The 20424-nt window shown below is 32.0% G+C and overlaps 1 protein-coding gene across 1 annotated transcript in view; it reads right to left on the reverse strand.

Annotated features, from left to right (window-relative positions):
- Mctp (multiple C2 domain and transmembrane region protein) overlaps nucleotides 1-20424 on the reverse strand; it is a 76698-nt gene that overhangs the window by 21831 nt on the left and 34443 nt on the right. The window contains exons 4-5 of the mRNA XM_077439425.1: nucleotides 17760-17916; nucleotides 2992-3077 (exon numbers count right to left, since the gene is read on the reverse strand). Of these exons, the coding sequence (XP_077295551.1) occupies nucleotides 2992-3077; nucleotides 17760-17916 (243 nt within the window). The remainder of the gene's footprint in view (nucleotides 1-2991; nucleotides 3078-17759; nucleotides 17917-20424) is intronic.

A 20424-nucleotide genomic window follows, 5' to 3' on the forward strand; every position in this document is an offset into this window, starting at 1 on the left:
TTATTTTTATAATAATAATAACAATAAAATGACCAATGTGACCTGACAGGTTGCCCCAAAGTGTCACACCAGTCTTACAAAAAAAGAAAATAACAAAGAAAAGAACAATAAAAATTACCAATCATTCATCTCATTCAAATAGACTCGTGTTGAAACTCATGAAATTGACCAGTTGATCAACATGACAATTGAACAGGTCCAAATGTTCATCTATCACATTAAGGAACCGGAAAGCCTTTACAAGAGACGAGTTATTGACAGCAGACGTTTTCGCAGGAATAGGTTGGAAAAGTAAATGACGACGCAAAGCTCTATCACATTCAGGCGCCGAAGAATTAAATTCCAATAAAATCAAAGGGTTGTCAATTCTTCCCTTTAATACTCCAAAGAAATATTTGGAAATGGCAATAATTCTTCTCGAAGATAGTGAGTCGAAGCCTAGCATACTTTGTAAAAAGGCAGCGGGAAATAAATAGGGGTAATATTTATATTTCCTCATATAAAGGCATCAATGAAACTTTTTTTGAACTCTTTCAATTAAGAGAGAGAATTTAATTTCAGTGGGACTCGAAATTACTGACCCAAACTCTAATATGTTCCGGACAAGCGAACAATAAAGCAATACCACTATACTAGGATCTTGGAAGTAGTGAGCATTGCGCAAAACAAACCCAAGCATCTTGGTAGCCCTACAGCACATATCTGAAATATGAATCGAAAATTTGAAGTCACTCCTAAACAGTATGCCAAGATCAAAAATTGAGTCAGTTCGCGTTAACTGATTGTTCCGAAGGCTATAAGTGAACTCAATAGGGCTAAGAGACCTTGGAAATGACATGGCATTTAGTCAAGCTAGAATATAAATGGTAGATTATAAAGCTCCATAAAAATTTCTTCTACATACATATGTACCACTTCGTCGCCGTGCGACCACCGGTGGGCCCTTGAGCTAGGTCAAAATCGCCACACACCCGCGTGTGTGTACACAGTCGCTACACCTTAAATTAAGCTAAATTAATTTCGTTTCTTTACAATAACATCTATGAATAGTTTTTAAAACTAACCAAGTTGAATATTTTTATCAACTGTATTATTATTATTATTTTTTTAACAATATATTATTATAGAATATTATTATTTTGAGTTTTAGCACTACCACTGCTCTTTCTAGTTGAATTTAAATCATTCTATGTACATACATACATATGTATGTGCACACAATCTTTGTATAAGTTATTTCCATATCCTGCTTTATCTTAATCGAACATCTTCCCTTGGGTGCTGTACGAGTATAGAATCTTTTAGCACCTTCAAAGTGTCCTCATAAGTAAGTTGGAGCTATTCTACACATATTTTCATTGATTTAATACTTACTTCCTTGTTTCAACACCTTCTACATACTATTTAATTCTTAATTTTCCATTTACATTATATCAAATAAGATGCATTGTTAAAATATTACTCATATGAATTGAATCTTTTTTTCAGAACAGCATACAAATATACATATTTGTAGATGTATTTATGAAACATTTTGATACATTCTGACAACTATTGTCTATTTTAAAAGTTTCATCCAATACACATGCAAACTATGTATATATCACGCGCTGTATATAACTTTTCTGAAATATTCCTGTTGTGGTTGTTTGATGTTTGGGAAGCGCTTGCTGTATGCAATAAAATAGGTGTATTTTAAACGTGGATCTACATATGAATGTATGGATGTATGTATATGTAGACGAAAGTTAAACATTTCAAAGTTGGGAAATTTTGAGGTTGTAACCAAAAGAAAACTAATCAAAACTGAAAATATGAACGGATATACTGAACTATTGCCGAATAATCTAGATATATTGAATTCCGCAACTCATAATAATTCAATAGGTGGTTTTCGAAGAAGAATCCGGTGGTTGAGGAGTGTAAGCATTCGAGCTGGCACTAAGCCATTTCAGCGTGGTTAGCTCTTAAAATTTATCATGTGCTATTGCATCAAAAACCTTGAATTTTTATATAAGTATGTACATATGTATTATGTATACATAAATTTATAAAGTTTTTCTTATGGAAAAGCACAAGTAATATGTTACCTTAGAGTTACGGAAGTAAAGTCATTATTTCGTAAGACTTTCTCAAAGAAAACAATCAAAATTTGGATCGAAAAAACGTAAACAAACAGAATAAGAATGGGCGTGTATTCCACGGAGAGGAAGATCATTAAACAAGAAGATCTAAATTGACATCGGTCTGATTGACATGAACAAGATTATATTGCGAATACCCATTCCAAGACAAGTATAGAAGGGAATCGGTTTAATTTGAGGAAAGTTTTCTCAATTTGTATTTCTCAAATGTAGTACAAAAAAAAAAAAAACAAAAAGGAAATTCAGCACTGAGTGTTTGGAAAGTATTTTTTAAGTTATTTATATTTGACCGTGACAGCACGGACAGGTTCGAGTCGATATATAAATAGTCTTTTGATCAGATTAAATGAACTATGTAAATCGATGTCATCTTTTTATATAAGTTATATTATTCATTTGCTTTTGAATAGACGACTTCCATAAAAATGGTTGGTTATCGAAATTTCAAACACTAGTAAAGTTCTGCATATTTAATATGCAAGTGTTTCGAACAAATGTTCCCAAAAATTTGCATGTTTTTGAAACAGGCGGCACTCTGTCTACAGAAAGGACGGAACAGAAGCGCAAAGCGGATTTTATCTCAGATATGTCTTTATATATTATATATGGATGTGTCTGTACGAGTGTGGGTGAATAAAAGATGAACCGGAAAACCGGAACCAATAGTTGCAGCGATACTGTCCCAACTTTATTAAAGTTAAAATAGAACAGACAACTCGCTTTGTTATATACATATATTCTGAAAGTTGACGTGTATGCATGCACTCGTAACTAAACTATACATATTCATTGGATTCAGTATTTAGATAACCTACATTCATGTGTTTAATTAAAAAAGTATACGTACCGGAAGTAAATCGAGGTGGGCCGGAGCTGGCAATGGTGTAGGTGGTCTTTCAGAAGGATCCGGACAACTCCTAACCAAGGGTGAATCTAAGGAATTGATAAAATTTTTAATTAATACATACAAAAACCAAGTAAATGAATCAATGGATTATATTACAGATTAAAAATAGGAACCTTTTGTAAACATTTTCCTGAACTTTCTAAAAACGGAACGCACTTTAGTCTGTACTTTACATTTCTCATCCATTTCCACACATTTTTATTTTGCAGCATTATAATATACCTGTTTATATATATATATATATATATATATATATATATATATATATATATATATATATATATATATATATATATATATATATATACATACATATATAGAAATATATCAATTAGTTGAATTAAAATTGCACTACTTGATTTAAATTACATTTATATATATTTATTTACAAATTTGCCATAGTGACTTTACAGATTAGCTCCAAGTCGTCACATAAAAAGCGATGCGGTGCAAACGATCGAAAAGCGCCAGACATTCTGAACCACAGATTAACGACACGTGTACCTTATGCGTGCGCACTGCTCGCACTTATACTAAGCGAAATCTACCCGAAGTCCCGACATACCTATCCTGTATACGTTCTGTGCTTCTGATACTTTAGTTCCGAATATTTCCTTATTAAATTATCAAAAACTCGCCAGAAAGATCCAACTCAATTTTAATAATTGCATATGTGCACATCGAAAGGTTACTCGTCATCTGATGTGCAATTTTTCATTCGTGAAGTCGAGAATTGCGTTTAAAGCAGCCATCCAGTGAATCTGTGGTTCAATCTGTCTGGCGCTTTTCGATCGTTTGCACCAAACCCGGTAAAAACTACCTACCTACCTACATACGAGTATACACATTATAAAACACCAATGGAAAAATTAATTAATTAATTAATTAATTAAATGAATTTTCAATTGATGGCAGTAAATGCTCAAAGACTAAGCGCCGTCTATTTGCCAAGAGGAAACATTGGTAGCAAACAGTATATATATAGAAGTGTTTTTCTTTTGTTATTACATTCGTACATTTTGTTGGCAAAGTTTTAGCTGTGACGTGTACATATGTATGTCGAATCGAAACGACTATTATAGTACCGCGAGCGTTATCTCAGATACACAGACAGACACATAGAATAGTGATATTATATACATACATATATGTATGATAGTATATATTGACTCAATATTATTAACGTCAATAATATTGACGCATTTATTTCTAAATCTGTTTTATCTCATCAAATCATCGATATCTCCACCATACACGGTAAATATTATTGTCAATATAATAAGGTATCGTTATTAATATTGATCGTGTAAGATTCTATATGATGTGTCTACAATGATGTATTTGTTCAAAATTTAACGTACGAGGAAATCTGTCAAGTGACATTATAAATATGTGTGTTTTAGATGATTATCAATGGATTCAATTATTTGAATAGGCAAAAGAAAGATAAATGATAGCGTGTTTTTGGGTTTTGGATCTTGAACGTTCACTTATTAATTTATTATCCCCAAAATCAGGGCCGCTCTAAGGGTAATTGGCGTCCGGGTGCAAATCTAAAATTTGAGCCCCCCCCCCCAAAAAAACTAATGATAATAAAAAAATCAAACATTGTTGTTCACCTCAGAATTTATATGTATATGGGGATATTTTTGTATCAGAATTTATATGTATATATGGAGATATTTTTGTGTGCCTCCTTCCTATACGATTGATAACTCTAAAATATGTATACCTATTAACTGATATAACTCAATAAAGACTTAAATTATTGACAGTTTAATTTTACTTTCGATCTAATTGTTGTCTGATATAAGTTATTGAACGTGTATACATGTCAATATGCATTATATTGTCAATCTGCCATCGCTACTTTTTTTCCCACACTTTTGTACACGAAACGTAGACTTTGACGACGTTGCAAATTTATTTCATTTTTTGTTTAATGGAAGCTGTCGACATATTTTTTATATTTTTATATATATACATACATACATATTTTTTTTTCGTGGAACTTAACGCCCTTTTTGGCTTTGGCACCTGGGTGTTCCGCACCTTCAAACCACTCTTAGAGCGGTCCTGCCTAAAATAACCAATAACTTGTTATAATATAAAGTATACAAATGATTATAATAATCATTTGTATATAGCTCTTATATATAGCTACATATACTTATACAGATAACTTGGACCCGATTGTCAAGGCTGTTTTGATACTATTATAATAAAATAAAATTCGGTTTCAAATATATTTTGAGATTATACTGTAGAATATAAATTGGAAGGATCTTTTTTTAAAACTAGCTGTTACGGAAATTAAACGACAACACTTTGTGTGCGTAACCAATATCATGGGAATTGTGTTTGACCTTTTTATTTAAAAATTCAGATTAAAAATTGATAAAAACACTGCTCCAATGAACACACGCTATTAAATACATAATACGTTTTACACGAATATGTATGTTTTTTATAAGGACTCTAGTAAATTATTTAAATGCGAGACAATATTCTGCGGTCGATGTTTTGATAGCCCTTAATATACATATTATATGTAAAGCATCAATTATTTTAATTCTCTATCATATCGTATTAAATAAAGTGGTCATGAATAGTGACTAATATTCCATCTATAACAGTATATAAGTAGAATCCCTACCATATCATTAACACCTTCACAGCAATGCAAAAATAAAAATCTATATCTATAGCAATTTTATCGATTATATTCTGAGGTTTATTTATTGTTTTGCGTTATTACTAAACTACACGCAAACGATGACCAGACAAACGAATTTAATATTAGAACATAAAACCATTTTATCGGAAAATTCACAAACATACACAATACCCCAAAGAGTACGTTTGAATGTGTGCATATTAAACATTCAAATTCGAATTAAGCCTACATACATAGTACATACTAGAAGTTTAATGAAAAATGAATTTGTATTGTGTGCAAATTCAAATACCCAAATTTAATTTTTTTTATTGTAAAAATGATCATTTCACTTTGTAAGAACGTGTCCAGTTTCAAAGTTCAAAAAACGGGATTTATTAGAAAAAAATTCAGTAATGGTTGATGTGTATAATAATAATTTTTAATTACAAAATTTTTCGCTTAATTACTCAATATAAAAATGGCCAGTAAGTATTTCTAAAATTGGTCAGTAAAAAACATTAAACGATCAGTTACAGATATCAAACGGTCAATAAAAAACTAAAAGGTAAGTAAAAAACAATAAGCGGTCAGTAAAAAACAATAAACGATTAGTATTAAATAAATAAGCGGCCAGTAAAACACAATAAACGGTCAGTAAAATTGTATTTTAAATTGTGAGACTGATTCTAATATCTCGGTATGGTCCAAACACCACTGTTCTAAAATTAAATAATGGACGTATTGTTCTAAAATTAAATAATGTAAGTATTCATTAAAGAAGTCAGTAAAAGGTACTATACGATCAGTTAAAAACAAAAAAGGCCAATAAGAAAAAATAAACAGTCAGAAAAAAACAATAAGTGGTCAGTAAAAAACAATAAACGGTCAGTAAAAAACGATATATTACATTGTGAGACACCACATATATACATATCTGATTCTGATATATTTATATAAAAAATACCAAACATATGATCCAAATACCACTGTATTTGGTATTTTCGTTTTTTTTTTTTTAATATTAGTAAATAGTTGAAAACTTTCATCTTTTTTTTTTATTTGAAAAGACACATCATCGAACTGTTCATGTGAGTGAACAGTTTTTTGAATTACTGACTTAATTTCAATAATAACCCTTTTATATAAATTAATGATTATTTAATTACAAACTATTTAATTTATAAACTGACATAGTGAACAAGCATAGTGAACGCTATATACAGACCATTTATAATACTAAGTGACCATTTTCATATATTAATAACAACTTATTTAATTGAAAGAGGAATTAGTTACTGACCATTTAAGTGATAAAATAAGTATGAAAATCATATTTTTTCAAAGTCGACATTAATTTGTCAATATTTGTACTGGATGACCGTTCTTTGTTCATTATAATTGAGCCCTTTTATTGTACGAAATTCTAATACGAAAATTTAATCAAAAAGGAAGAAATTTATTTAATTATAATAAATTGGGATCCAAAGAGTCACGTTGCGAGCTTCGTGGCCATTGACCTTAATTGTCTAATTAGAGCTCAATTGTCCGATTTTCTTCTCGACTCTTCTCGTCACTTAACCGATTTTCTCATCGGAAAAATGTACATAATTATATCCACAAAAAGAAGCTACACAAGTGCGAACGATCAATCGAACTCGTTATCTACACGGCTAAAATTGGCAATCGATTCCACGCAGAACACCCTCGAACTAACTTTAATTGAATTCAAATTAAACCGCTATCGAAAGGCGATATTCTCATCCCGTGATGTTTGATCGTAATTGAATTGACGTTACAATTTAAATTTGCCAATGTTGTCGGTGACATAAAACGCGAACGGGGTGCGCGTTGATTAGTTCGAGACCACTTTACGTTCGTTCGATTAAATTGGAAAATGACAAATTGCATTTATAAACGAGCACGCAGAGTGTGTTGGCGTAACAAAATTCGCCGAGAAACTGATGTCACACGAGCGATATAGATAGTGTAGACTTCAACCCCTACACAGACGGGGGTGGTGAACCTTTTCAATGAATTTACGCCGAATACGAAGTGACCACCCTTTCTCATTTTGCTCTCACTTAACGTCGTCATCCACTTATTCGTTTTGGGGTTCTAACATGTCCACTTGTCTCTCTATAAGGAGAACCCATTTTGCCACTTCACAAATATCAAAATTTCCTCACAACATTACACAAATATTCTTTCTTTCCCGTTTTTTCTGAATTATCCAAACCAGCAGCGTGGACTAGTGGTTAGAATATATGCTTTCGAACATAGTGTCCCACTGGTTGCTGCTGGCCAGACTCAGTTTTGTGACTCCAGGTCAATCGTTTCCTATCAGAGTTTGCAAATTGATTTTTATTGAAACGGTTCCAAAAAATTGGCAATCTTTACCGATTTTTCGAGTTGTCAGCATCTCGAATTTCGCTGATTTATTCAAACGCCGATTCGTATAAAAATGTCTCACAAATTTCGAGTATTTCAGCATTTTAAAATTTGGCGATTAATGTAAAAATACTCCAATATTGTAAATTTATCCATAGATGTCTCTATGATGCTTTGTTAAAATTATTCTAAAAAGTGTTTATAATTGGCTAATTGGGTTTTACTTGCTACGCCTTTCTGGTATATGTACATATATGTAAAAAAAATATGTGCCACAGCACCTTAATTCAATTTACATAGTTCGATAATGAAAAAAATTCGAATGGTTTTCTCTTTTTTGTCCTTTTTCATAAACCTCAAAATCAAATTTTACTTTTGTTTAACGTATCCCACTCATAGAGTATTTTTTATCATACATATCGTATTACTTATGATAAAAAAACATTAAAAAATGAGGCACGGGATGCGTAAGTAGACTCCAGTGGTGAGAGGCGTATCTTCATGTTACTATTAATTCATACGATCTCATTATTTAGAAAAGTTTCGCCTACATTTCCCCAAATATAACAATCACTGCTATCGGTCACTGTTAAATCAGGGATAAAATATCACCAAAACACTCCATGGGATGAGGATTGCGAAGGAACGTAGTGGTACAGATTTGGCGTACCATAATAAGTCTAGCATTTTTTATATGTGTAAAAATTTATATTTTAAAATAAAAGAATACGAACAAAAATTAGTAAATATTAAACTTGTGGCCTGGTGCACAAATTTGTGCACTCGATAAAAATTATTTTTGTAAAATCCATAGAAGTTAACCTTTGAAGGACGGAGCGTCGAGATCGAACGAGTGTCCCGAACCGAGGTCGAGTAAGACGCCAGTATTTTTTAATCAAAATATAGCTTTTCTCAATACAAATGGGTTCAATATATATCATATTAATCATTTTATATATCAACATAAAAAGTTTTAATCATATAGCATGTTTTTGACTATTTTGTATTAAAAAATAACGACAAGCATCATCATGCAAATGCACATAGGTAAGACCAACAGGAGACTGCATGACTCAATAGCCACACGCCAAAAGCGACGAAAATAATACCTTACGAAAATATAGCTGACTCTTTCTCTCGCATTGATACATCGATCAACAAGAATATGCAAGTGAACAGTCAAAACATGACTTATCGCTACCGCCTTTAAACCATACTTTGGAACGTAGAAATGTATAAAAGTATTTTTTTACGATGTACCGCTTTTCTAAATCATAAAAAATCTTTTAAAATAAATTTCTTGTAGTTGATTCTAGGAATACAAGAAATATAGGGTGTATAGCTTTGAAAACCATATATGTAGTTATTACGAAAAACGTAAAAATTGGGCACTTGCATACCCCACTTCGGTGAGGGAGCGTTAATAGATCATCTTGAGTTAATCATAGCACTCGATTATTGCCCATGTCACTTCTTATTTCATACATGAAAAGACGTAAATGCGAATTCAAACAACCAGATGCCCAATATTTTTTATTTTATTTTATTTTATTTTAAAAAATCAATACCACAGAGACTTGACAGGTTGCCCCAAAGCGTCAATGTGATTTTAATACAAATAATAAAAATCATAAAAATTACAAAAAAAACATCATAAAAAAAATAATAAAAATCATAAATAAAAAAAAACATAAGAAAATAATAAAAATCATAAATAAAAAAAAAACATCATAAAAAAATAATAAAAATCAAGTAAAAAATATGTACACAAAATAAAAACAAAGAAATAAGATTGAAAAATTTATATCGTGCTATTTAGGATGTGTTCCACCAACTCAACATAACTGGCATCGAATAGGTCCAAGTAATGTGCCAGTAAGTTAAGGAGTCGAACAGCTCTCGAGAGGGGGGAGTTCATGAGCACGTTTGATTTAGCCCTAATTGGTAAAAATATATCATGTTTTCTTAAAACTCTACGATTTTCCGGGGCCCAGAATTTTAGTTTCTCCAGGATAGTGGGATTGTGAATCTCTCCTCTAAGTAATTTTACGAAATGTTTCCCAAGAAATAAATCTCTTCTCTTTGCCAGGGAGTTGAAACCCAAAGATCCCAAGACAAAGGCACTAGGGAACAGATATGGATAAAATCCAAATGTCTTCAGATATAAAAATCTAAGGAATTTCCTTTGGACTCGTTCCAACATTAGAGAGTAACGAAGTTGATAGGGAGACCATATAATGGAGCCAAACTCGAGCACACTGCGAACTAATGTACAATATAAGAGACGAATGGCAGTGACCCCTAGTTCGGACGAATTACGGATTACGAATCCAAGGATTTTTGTTGCCCTATCACAGATATTCTCAATGTGAATGTTGAAACTCCAACTATTTTCGAATATGGTGACACTGAAGAGAGTTATGAAAATAAATAAAATATAATAACATAATAAATACATCAGCGCATGCGTATTGGGTGTCAGTTCGCGTGACAGCGTGTGGACGAAATTTTTCCTTTATATTTAGGTATATTTACTTAGATCATATTCAAAACTGTTAAGGTTGCTTTAACTTGTCAGAAGGTTTTTGAAATGTTACAAAATATCTAAAGAAAATTCCATGGAAAACTATGCACTAGTTGCGTTGTGTAATAAAATCAATATTTCTAATGAAACTGGCACAGATTTAGTCGGATGTGAAATGAAACGAAAATAATGCACTATTGGGCGCTATATTTACACATTATGAGGGTTTATATTCGGCTCGACAATCGATTGTTCACGTTCCCAGCAGTTGGAGGTTGACCTAGACACCAAGAGGCTTGCGCAGTCGGTTGTTCTGTTAAAACTCTTTCCACTGTGTAATTTTCCCTCGTGTACCATCATCGAGCATGATCATTCGTCCGACTTATTGTGTTCCGATAATTAGATATGTGCACGTCCGTAAAGAATGAAAAATTGCAAAGGAAAAGTTTTTCAATTATTTCACGAAATTTTGCAATCAATACGTTCGTCTTTGAAACTTCCACTGTTCTTCTGGAAAATATCGAAAAAAGTTTTCCGCTCAGCTTTTCGGATAATTCAATTATACATACTCGAAGTTTGAGATAATGTTGCCCTAAATTTTGACGTACCTATAAGTTTGAATAGAATGAAATTCTTTTAAATTGTTTGTTTTGTCATTGAACTGCATATGTAGCTTCAATATCTGTAGGCAGAATATAAACGCATACAAAAAATTCAGTCAACTATGAAAAAAATAATACTTTTTTATGTCGAGTGATTCATTTTTATTTTGTTTCTCTCATATCTTGTGAATTCAGTGACTTGATATCATATTGTATATGTGTAATACCCAATATGTATGGAAACCAGATTATTCTTATGGTATCTGAATTTTTTATCGTGTATTCACATTGCTGCTTGTTTTCTTGTAATATAAACCTCAGACGGTTTTATAGGAAGTCAAAAAATTCAAAAGTTTCTACTTCAAAATTCTACTACCGATTGCTTTGAATCAATTGTTTTTTTATAGTGACATCACATTTATTTATTCCAAATATATGTACATATGTAAGCAGACGCTAAATATTATATTTTATTACATACAAACATCATACATACATATATGCCATGACAGGAAATACCTAATACTAACAATTTTCAAACATAACGGGCATAGAATACAATCGAGACATCTATCGGACGATCAACAATTTTTTTGATACATTCATAGAAATTTGCGAGAAATACATTATGTCATTACTTTAGTAGCATATTTAAGATTCAAAATATTGAAAATAAGAAACTGAGGGAGAAGTTACCGATTTATTGGATCTGTCACAACAATTAAGCTAGAGAGATCGGAAAATTCCAACAGGAGACGGTCAGTATGTGTTTTAATAACCAGCAGCATGGACTAGTGGTTTATATGTGTACATATAATGCTTTCAAACATAGTAGTAACGGGTTCGAGTCCCACTGTTTGAGTCCCTTGGTTTGTGATTCTAGGTCGATCGTTTCTTGTCAGAGTTTGCCAATTCATATGATTTTCATTGAAACGGTTCCAAAAAATTGGCAACCTTTACCCATTTCTCTCAATTTTCGAGTTTTTAGCATCTCGAATTTCGCATAAAATTCTGCAAATTTGTCCATAAATATCTCGAAGAATTTCAAGTTTTTCAGCGTCTCGAAATTTGTCGATTTGTATAAAAAAATGCCGCGGAAATGTAAATTTATCAAATTTGTCAACTACATACAATATGCCTCTATGATTCTTTGTTCAAATTACCTATTCTAAAATTGTAGGCGCATTGGAGTTTATCTGTTAGGCCTTTCTGGAATATATACATATGTATGTAAAAAATAAATATAAGATTTTGAACTTGAACCTTGAACCCACGACCTCTACATTGTGGCTATAATCTGATATGGTTTTTATAATAAAAATCTATTAAATACATGTAAAGCGCAATATCATCTCATCTACTGTTGCATCGACTGTAATGCCCTTGTCTGAAGTAAATTGAGAATTTTTGTATTATGGTTTTAAGCTACGTATAGTACTATTATGATACAATTTCAAGAAACCGAGTAAAGACTAAAGTCTTCAAATGATGAAGGAGACATTATATGCGCTTTTTAATCTATTAAGACGCATTCCGAAATGAACCCGAGAAAAGCTGAATATTACTGCTATATGTAATAATACACTTGTAAAAGCATCGCTTGGGTACAATCGTGTAGTCAAAGCACATAGTTTCAAGTAATAGTCGTAATTTTTACGTTACATGTACCTATGTATATATGAAAAGTAATACTTTCTTTTATGTTTTTTTCATTCTTAAATCAAGCGAAAAAAAAAAGAAAAGAAAATTTTCCGCTCGTATAATATTGTGTACGACTTCAAAGAACCCCATTCTCCGTAAATCACTTTCCAGAAAAATTTCTTTTCTTACGAAGATTCACCATTTCACCAAAATAATTTTTCACGCTAACAGATATACACACATACATAAATGCTATGTAGTATACATATATAATGAAGAAGCACTCCAATGTGGTAAAAAAAAAAAAAAACACTCATAAAATTTTATTATCAAAGAACAAAGTTGATGCAGACAAAGAGTACTTTGAATAAACAATTTGAACATTTTGAATTTGAATTTGTAACATTATCTTGTACACAATACCTTTATATACGTCAGGTGATTAGCCAGGCTTACCTTTTGCTTCGACCGATATAATCGATACGCCCTTTGGACCATTTACATACAGAGTGAGTTCACACATACCCACACACATATAATTCAATCATTTTCACACCCACGCACATTATAATTAACTCTTTGAAATAAAATAAAAAAGTCGATTGCAGAATTCACTTCACACGCTCAATTTATCCCCAAACATTTACACAGTATCCAATTTACGACGGTGTTTATAAAGAACGTACAATTTTAATTTAACTCTCGATATGTTTGCTCCGGCGAGATAGAAGGGGCTCGAAAGCGCGACCAATCAAGCCGAAAGGTACCTGTCGAAGTTTTCGAAAATTCATTTTAATATTCATCTCCGCGAGCCGAAAACAAAAATGTGACCTCATTATAGATTAAAACTCATCGCTCACATACACACATGCGGGTAATTTGTTATTCGACGAAACGTGGCGTGTGTGAAATTAATTAGTCAGTTGAGCTAACCCTACCCTTAGTGTGTGCATGTATTATATGTACATTCAATGGTAACGTGTTATTTTATTAACCGTAAATTTTGAAACACGTCAAATTCTGAGCCCGTATTATGTGACGTATGTCTGTATAATATAATAGTACATATATATAGCATTTCACAGATCCTTTTATTATCTCCGATTGGATGATTCTTTGTTATTGACATGTCCATTATATGTAAATACGTAGGGTGAATTTGAAGGCGTAGACTGACACATTACAAAACAATCCCTTGTCTCTCTGAAAGGTGCGAGCTAGGGGAAGCTACTACAAATCCCACTTGGACTTGTCGAAGACATATAATTTGTTTTTCTTTTCGATTACAGTGAAGTATGTATGTTAAACAAGATTCAAATTTTTGCATTGTATATTGAAAATGTTTCAATTTACTTTACTTTCAGGTACATACATACACACATAAAACTTATTTACGGACGGTATAGCCAATTAGTGAATTAGTGACAGTGATGTACAATGCGTCACGAAATGTTGCACGAAAATAAAGTGGAAATGACGAAAGCTTCAAACATTTAACTTTCCCTAATGGAGGATTACCTCACAAACCTAGCCTGTTCCTCACTCATTGTGTGCGCAGTTGATTTTGTGTAAGAAAGTATTGCTTCTAGAATGTATAGTGTAAAACCAGCTAGTCAGCAATACAGCTCGGTAGTTGAGTTAATGCTAACCACCGAGAGGTTGATCTCGATTTACAATAATTTATTCCGAGTATAGTCTGTAGAGCTGTTGGTCAGACTTGAATATCTGTGACTCTGCGTAGATCGTTTCCGATCAAAGTTTGCCAATTTATCTGATTTCATTGTTAAAATGGTCCCTCCGTTAAATTGGCAAAAACCATCCTACCCAATATGTCACCACTATTTGAACACGGTTTCAAAGTTTAATAACATAGATGTCGAAAATATAAATTTAAAAAAATATATATAATTTTTATGTAAATCCATTTGTCATATCTACATATGTATATATGATATCTTTATTTTTGTTTTTACCATACGTATCATTACAGGTTTCCCCAAGACAAAACTTATGGCCAATGTTGTACTGCTCTGCTTTGCCGCCTTCCCCACGTATTCTAATAAATAATAAATACCAAATATATCCTATGGAGTTGACAAATAGGAGGTAGGTGGTCAATTTGGTAAGGAACGATTTTATCAATGAAATCAGATAAATTAGCAAACTCTGGTAGGAAAGATCGACCTGGAGTCACATATATCCAAAGACTGGCCAGCAGCACCGCCAGACCAGGGCTCGAACTCGTGACCTCTCAGTTGTTAGTATTAAACATTTACTACTGAGCTACATACATATGTACATATATTCCCGGTTAAAATCTATTATAAATATTATCATTACATAATTCAAGTCCCCCCCCCTTTGTGTAGAATATTACTGAAAAATAAAATAGAAAAATGATCGATAAAACAGTTTTAATTTTTAATTTTCAGTTTTAATATGTAATTGTGTGTTAAAAAGGTTTGTAAGTTAGCTTAACGACATACCTCAAATTAATAAAGACTTCAAATTAAGATAAGATTTTTAAGTACAGTATGAAAAAATAAATGGTGTGATCGCAATAGTTATATTAAAGTTAAGGCAGCAGATCCTCTTCCAGATATGGTATTTCAATAAAAATGGGATTTATTACCAAAGCATATGTTACGTTTTAGCTTGGTGCATGTCATCTACATTTAAATGATGTACGAGTATTATACATATTTCAAACTTACAAATTAGCTAGTATTTTGAGAATAATTAACCAATTTACATAGGCTCCGGTAATGGATATTAACTGTCAATCTATCGGAATAGACATGTGTTGTATTCCGATAGAATAACTATTTAAAAACACAGGGGTTTGCCTCAAATATATGTAGTAACGGAATAATTTTATCGATACTCTTTAAAATACTAAAAAAGTCGTTAAGAAAGAACCTTTTCGTTGGAGAAGGATATTATACGATGTATTTTATAGAGATGTCCCGTCGTATCGTTATCCTTTAGTGAGAAAAAAATAACCTTTGACTCTTTAAAAGTTTTCAATAAGAAATCACCATCCCCCGACGAATATAATCTGAAGCATATACATACATATGTATATTGTACATATAAAATATATCTCATTTTAACGAGGATTCTATAGATATTTATAAATTAAAAAAAAATTCATCATTCAAAAAATTTAAATAATTAAGGAAGGTGTTTTTTTTTTTGTTAGAATGAATAGGCTGTCTAAGAAATTCCGACAAGGCATTTTCCGACTTTTTCAACGTTACAAAAGAATGCCAATCATTTTTTAAGTACCTATTGATTTAAAAGAGCTCCTCTTAAAATAAAAAGCTCCGGGGGTCTTTCAGTCTGAAAGTCTCTGATTGAGAGATAAAACACTCGACTCAATTCGAACGCAAGATTACTAGAATTTATGACGAAGACCGTAGATCCAAAAAAAAGCGATGTGCATTTCAAATCGATACTTCAGAAATAATTTGCGCGAAATTACAGAACATAAAGCTTCACTCTAACAATACAGAGGCGACGCAGAAGATTTTTCTTTATCTTTAATTAAAACCGCCCCATTTTCAAACATTAACAGAAAAAATACTGAAATATTTTAAATAGAATATAAGTGTTAGCGTATAATGCTAGCAACTGAGGGGTCACGGTTTCGAGCCCTGGCCCAGTGATATTGTTGGCTTGACCTTGGATATATGTGACTCCAGGTTGATGGTTTCCTATCAAAGTTTACCAATTTATCTGATTTCATTCCTCGCCAAATTAGCCACCTACTCTCTATTTGTTACATCTATAGTAAGTATATCGGAGTTACAGCGTAGTGCACTGGTAGGGCTATTGCATACCAGTAGAAAGGTCGTGACTTCAAGTCCTGGCCAAATATGCTGCTGGAGAGATCTTGTGGTTATTAAAACACAGATCGACACATATGATGTAATGTATGTATGTTATAAAAATAAAAATGTACAACTTTGGTCATAGGTGTCGTTTTGGGGAAAACTCTAATGGCATCATGGTAAATGTTAAAAAAAAAACACACAAATTTTCTCGTTCGGAATTTCACATTTTTTGTAAATTTATTATATGATATTGGAATATATTATAAGTAGATTATTTTATTTTTTTGTGAAGATATGAAAATTTTGAAAGTCTGAAAAAATACTAGTGTATATATTCACTTCTGCTAATAAGACTAAATTGCTATTCGAAAGTATTCTATTAAATATATTATATTACTAAATTTGAAACGTATCGATGTGACTTTCCAGTTGAATACAATGAACAGTTTTTGACAAAAATCTCGAAATCTGAAAGTAAAAGTACTATTTCAGTTTGAAAAAATTATATTTACAAATATTATTTTATGAAGCTTGTTATACTTATTATTATTATGTTTAGTTCCATCTATATGGTAGCTTAGAAAATAAAAAAAATGAATAAAAAAATTGAAAAAAAATAAAACTACGTATCAGAGAAAATGTCATTCTCAGCTGACGTCAATTTTTCAAAAAAAAAAAAAAAAACAATTGAAACGTAAAATTTAGCACTCCAATATGAAACTTCACATTGTGATACTATTAACGATGTTCGAATTATCCCCGAAATATACATATATTTTCAAAAAGGCATAAAATTGTGATCAGCGATCGATACTGGACACAAATCAACTAAAATCCCAAGGTCAAACTTTCATATATTGATACTTTGTATGTATGTATGTAGATAAAGTAATAAAAGAAAGTTATGTGTGCATAATCAAGACGGCATCCAATCACTTGGCAAGCAGCCAGAACTTATCAGAGCAGTAGTACATACTGTAAGCACCACCCCATATTTGAAATACGACAGACCATGCAATAGAAGCAGTGGCTTTTATTTCTCAGATGTATTTGTCTACCTTGAACGTTGTTATGTATCCGATGTCTGGGCGATTGTGTGCTGGGTGTAGCCGAGCTGCTGTGTTCTGAGCTTTGATCGGCTGCATACTCGGTGCTGCTTCCGGCTGAGCCGTCACGAGCTGGCCTCTCCTTGCTGCGGCTACGATGCCATCGACTCTGAAAATCATTCGTTATTTATATTAAAAGGGTGTTTGCGATAACGGGAAGCCGTTCGTTAAATGTTCAAATCTAACGGCGAGTCGTAAAAAAGACATAACAATTTGATCGAATCGCAAAAACGTCGTATAAATCTGTCCGCGGATGGCGAGAAATCTGTTTGGAGACTTCGACGAAAATCAAAGTCGTATTAAATTGCAAAGTACATAAGTCGATCATTCGGATGGGTTATATTTTCAGTGTTATTTTATCAAAAATTGAAAATTATCTTGATTTCTAAGTTCTAGACAAAATCGTCGCCTTTGGCTGGGTTGAAAAATTTTATAATGAGCTATTTGATGTGAAAAACACTTTTGAAGTTGATGGGTTGTGACAAAAAATAATATGTAATATTAACAGACAGGTCTTGGTTTGGGTTGCCAAGAGCTATTAAGACACTTATAAACATTTCCCTTTCCTATTTTTATTATATAATTAAGAAACTATTTTATCACTTGAGATGTACAATGTATGATATGCAATAAAATTCTGAAAGTTTCACCGATAGGAAGTGACAGAAAATGGAAAATGGGAGAAAAAAAAATACATTTAAAGGATGGGAAATAAAAATCATATCGGAACTGATCATTGATGAAAAACTTGGCAAATGATTCGCATGGGTTTTCAACCAATTTCGAGTCGCGACCTACTTTTATAATATCCAAGTAACCTGCAGCCGCTACCACATTTGCATAATAAGGAATTTTAGCAGACAAAACACTCTAAAAATATATCATTATGCTTGATATTAAATGCGATGATTATACGTACGTGTTTTTGGGTAATCGGGTTCAAAATTTGACGCCAAGTGTTTGTTGATGAAAAAATCATGTCATTCTCAACATTCAGATTAGGATATTTGTCTTCATATTTAGAAATGTTGAAATTTCACTCTCCCAGAAAAATGTATAAGTACATGGAAATAAGAAATGCTTCTCCGGAAGAGAATGAAATTAGTACTAATGGAGCTTCTTAGTATGCAAACTCTGGGAAATGTCGCTGAAATTCTTTTTCAATGTATTCAAAGATAAAATCAGTAATCTCCTATTTCAGATTATCATTTAAATTCCACTATGCACTGATTTAACATATTTTTTTATATTGAATCTTCTATCACAGTCATTTTTGTTTTTTTTGCAATATTCAGAATTTGGTGGAAATATAAAATCTTTTGCAACCTGAAATATAAAATCTTTTATACCTGAGCGATATCTATAGTATTAAACTTGTACATATATAAATTTAATCAATTTAATTGAATAAATTTAAAATCATATTTAAATATTGGTGACATAGTGGGGAGAATGATTTTGCCAATTTTGATGAGGAACCGTTTCAACAATAAAATCAGATATATTGGCAAACTCTGATAAGATATATTGACTTTGAGTCACAAATATCCAAGTCTGACAAGCAGAACTACAGAAATACTTTCGAATAAATTGTTTTCAATCGAGTTCAACCCAGTGCTTGAACTCGGGAACTTCTCGGTGGTTGGCATTAACGCAAACACCGAGCGATGCTTTTAGTAAGAGCTGTTTTGTTCTAGATTGATTCGGTTGTCAATCTACATATGTACATACATACATATGTATAGTTATGATATTGCGCAGCCTCTGTTAGGAGAGGAATGGATAAATAAGTCTTATTTATTATTTTAGATAGACAATTTACACATTCATAAACTAAACTGTAGACTCCAAAAAAATAAATAATGAAACAAACAAATGCAATTAATGATTACATCAGTCAATAGCACTTCAATTACATACATACGTGTGCTTGCCGACTGTGAACGTTTACTTACATTTACATAATCGAGGTAAAAAATTGAAATGCCACTTGACCCGGAAAATTTCACAGATAGCCCGGAACCCGGGAGAAACTTCACTTAACCGGAAATTTCCCTCGTCAACTCCAAACTGGCGACAAATTCCATTTTTATGCATTTTCAAAAATGGGGAAATAAACTAATTTCCAAGCGCATTTTAAAGTACAGCGCTAATTTCACACCCCAACGATGCAGAAAGTTCTTAGTGTAATGGTATCTAATACATAAGTGTAAGCTACCGAGCTAATGCTTATCGACCTCGTCTTAAAGTGTCACTAATGTAATAACATCAGTCCTTTGAATCTTATCGTTCAAAGGTTTACTACTCAAAATGTCGCAAGTATGCTATACCTATGTACAGGGTGGGGAAGATAGAATTGAACGATAAATAACTTTAATATGAGCGCTGTAATTAAAAAGCAATTATTTAATGCAAACCACATACGATAGCATTATGCCACCAATTCATATGTTGAAGATAATGCCACCATGCAAGGTAAGCCTTGGTACCGGAACTCACTTCTTGTCAAGCTTTTTATTAAAGAAAATTTTATTCAAATATAATTTGAATGAAATTTAAAGCATATTTTCCTATGCCACAGAGCAGATTAAAAATTAAGCACAATTTATCTAAATAA

The sequence above is a fragment of the Arctopsyche grandis genome, chromosome 10 (assembly GCF_051622035.1).
Source record: "Arctopsyche grandis isolate Sample6627 chromosome 10, ASM5162203v2, whole genome shotgun sequence".
NCBI classification, from domain to species: Eukaryota; Metazoa; Arthropoda; class Insecta; order Trichoptera; family Hydropsychidae; genus Arctopsyche; species Arctopsyche grandis.